Source organism: Chionomys nivalis, unplaced genomic scaffold (assembly GCF_950005125.1).
Source record: "Chionomys nivalis unplaced genomic scaffold, mChiNiv1.1 scaffold_29, whole genome shotgun sequence".
Taxonomy (NCBI): Eukaryota; Metazoa; Chordata; class Mammalia; order Rodentia; family Cricetidae; genus Chionomys; species Chionomys nivalis.
In genome coordinates this window covers 214,065-215,368 of record NW_026646888.1, presented here as the reverse complement: position 1 = coordinate 215,368, position 1,304 = coordinate 214,065, and the positions used below count along the sequence as shown (strand labels likewise).

The 1,304-nt window shown below is 42.5% G+C and overlaps 1 protein-coding gene across 1 annotated transcript; it reads right to left on the bottom strand.

Moving 5' to 3' along the window:
* Positions 1 to 506: 506 nt before the first annotated feature.
* On the bottom strand, positions 507 to 1,304 carry LOC130869073 (spindlin-2-like; the record flags this gene model as incomplete). Its single annotated transcript, XM_057761166.1, has 2 exons — positions 507 to 751; positions 899 to 1,304. Coding segments are annotated over 2 exons (651 nt in total), but the record flags the coding sequence as incomplete, so codon positions are not given.

Below are 1,304 nucleotides of genomic sequence, written 5' to 3'. Positions count from 1 at the left end.
TTCCAGATGGTATGAATTAAACCATTAATCAAATGAAACCCAATTTTCTTTGCTTCTGAGTACACATTTGTGACCCTTCATGATCACTCTCTATCCTCTTAAGTCCCAACACCTCGATGTCACATCTTTCCATATGACATGTTTTTCCCTCCCGCATTTTCCCTCTCTGAGATCCTACATCTTTTTGGCCACTCTCCTCTGTTTCCTAAACAGCCATCTTGTCCTCTTCCACACACTGCATCTCCTTTCGTCATTCCCTCTCCAAGGGGAAAAGACCATAAGTCCTGTTTTGTTTTGAGGCCTGTCTTTCTGTGATGTCCCATCCACCAGAACAAACAACATAACACCTTCACAAATTTTATTTTTAGAGTAAAAAAAAATTCCATTGGGAAAGATACCAGGATTAATAGAAGACCTGAGATATTTCTGAAAAAAAGAGTTCCCCAAACACAGTTTTAAGTCTGACCGCAAAATTTGTGAATTTCACTTTAACAGATCTTCATCAAATCATAGACATAGATATGGAAGTCATTATCAAACTTAATGAAATGCACGGAAGGTTTGGTGGGAACTTGGTAAATCATTTTACCTATCTTTTGGGTTCCATCTTTTTCGTTGTGCTGCACGCTTTTGCCTGCCAAGGAATCCCTGCATAATTCCAAATTCACCCCTATTGGAGGACATCCTGGCATAATGTGGAGGTTGCTTTCAATGTAGTCATCTAGATGGTGGTAAAGGTACACAACTGGATCTTTCTTGTAGGTAATGTAGAAACAGGTCTTCATGGTCTGCACCTCATCTTGGACCACCCCAGTCCACTCCTCCATAGAGCCTGGCATGATGTGGAGGTTGCCTTCAAGGTAGTCAACCAGGAGGTGGTAAACGTACAAGACAGGACCTTTCTTGTAGGTAATATAGAACCAGGTCTTCATGATTGGCACCTCCTCTAGGACCATCCCCTTCCAGTCATCCTTAGAGCCATTTGTGCCCTCAAATGTATGTTTCACTGCTCTGCCAACTATGGTGTTTGAGAGATGAGTGTCTGTCTCCTGAGGAAATGGTACGTTGTTAGGCAGGAACTTAAGGTTTAAAATCCTTTCATCACTGTGAAGCTCCAATCCATAGACACAATCTATCCCATCATACTTCAACAAATAGAGAGAGGGATTTGTTGGCAGTTGATCTAGAATGATGGCTTTCCACTGGGTGACTGGTTCATTGGCTTCCTTCCAGCCGTGAGAAATTCTGCGGCCGACAATATTCTCCAGGGCCTCAAAAGGCCTCCTCAGTTTTTGCTTCTGGAG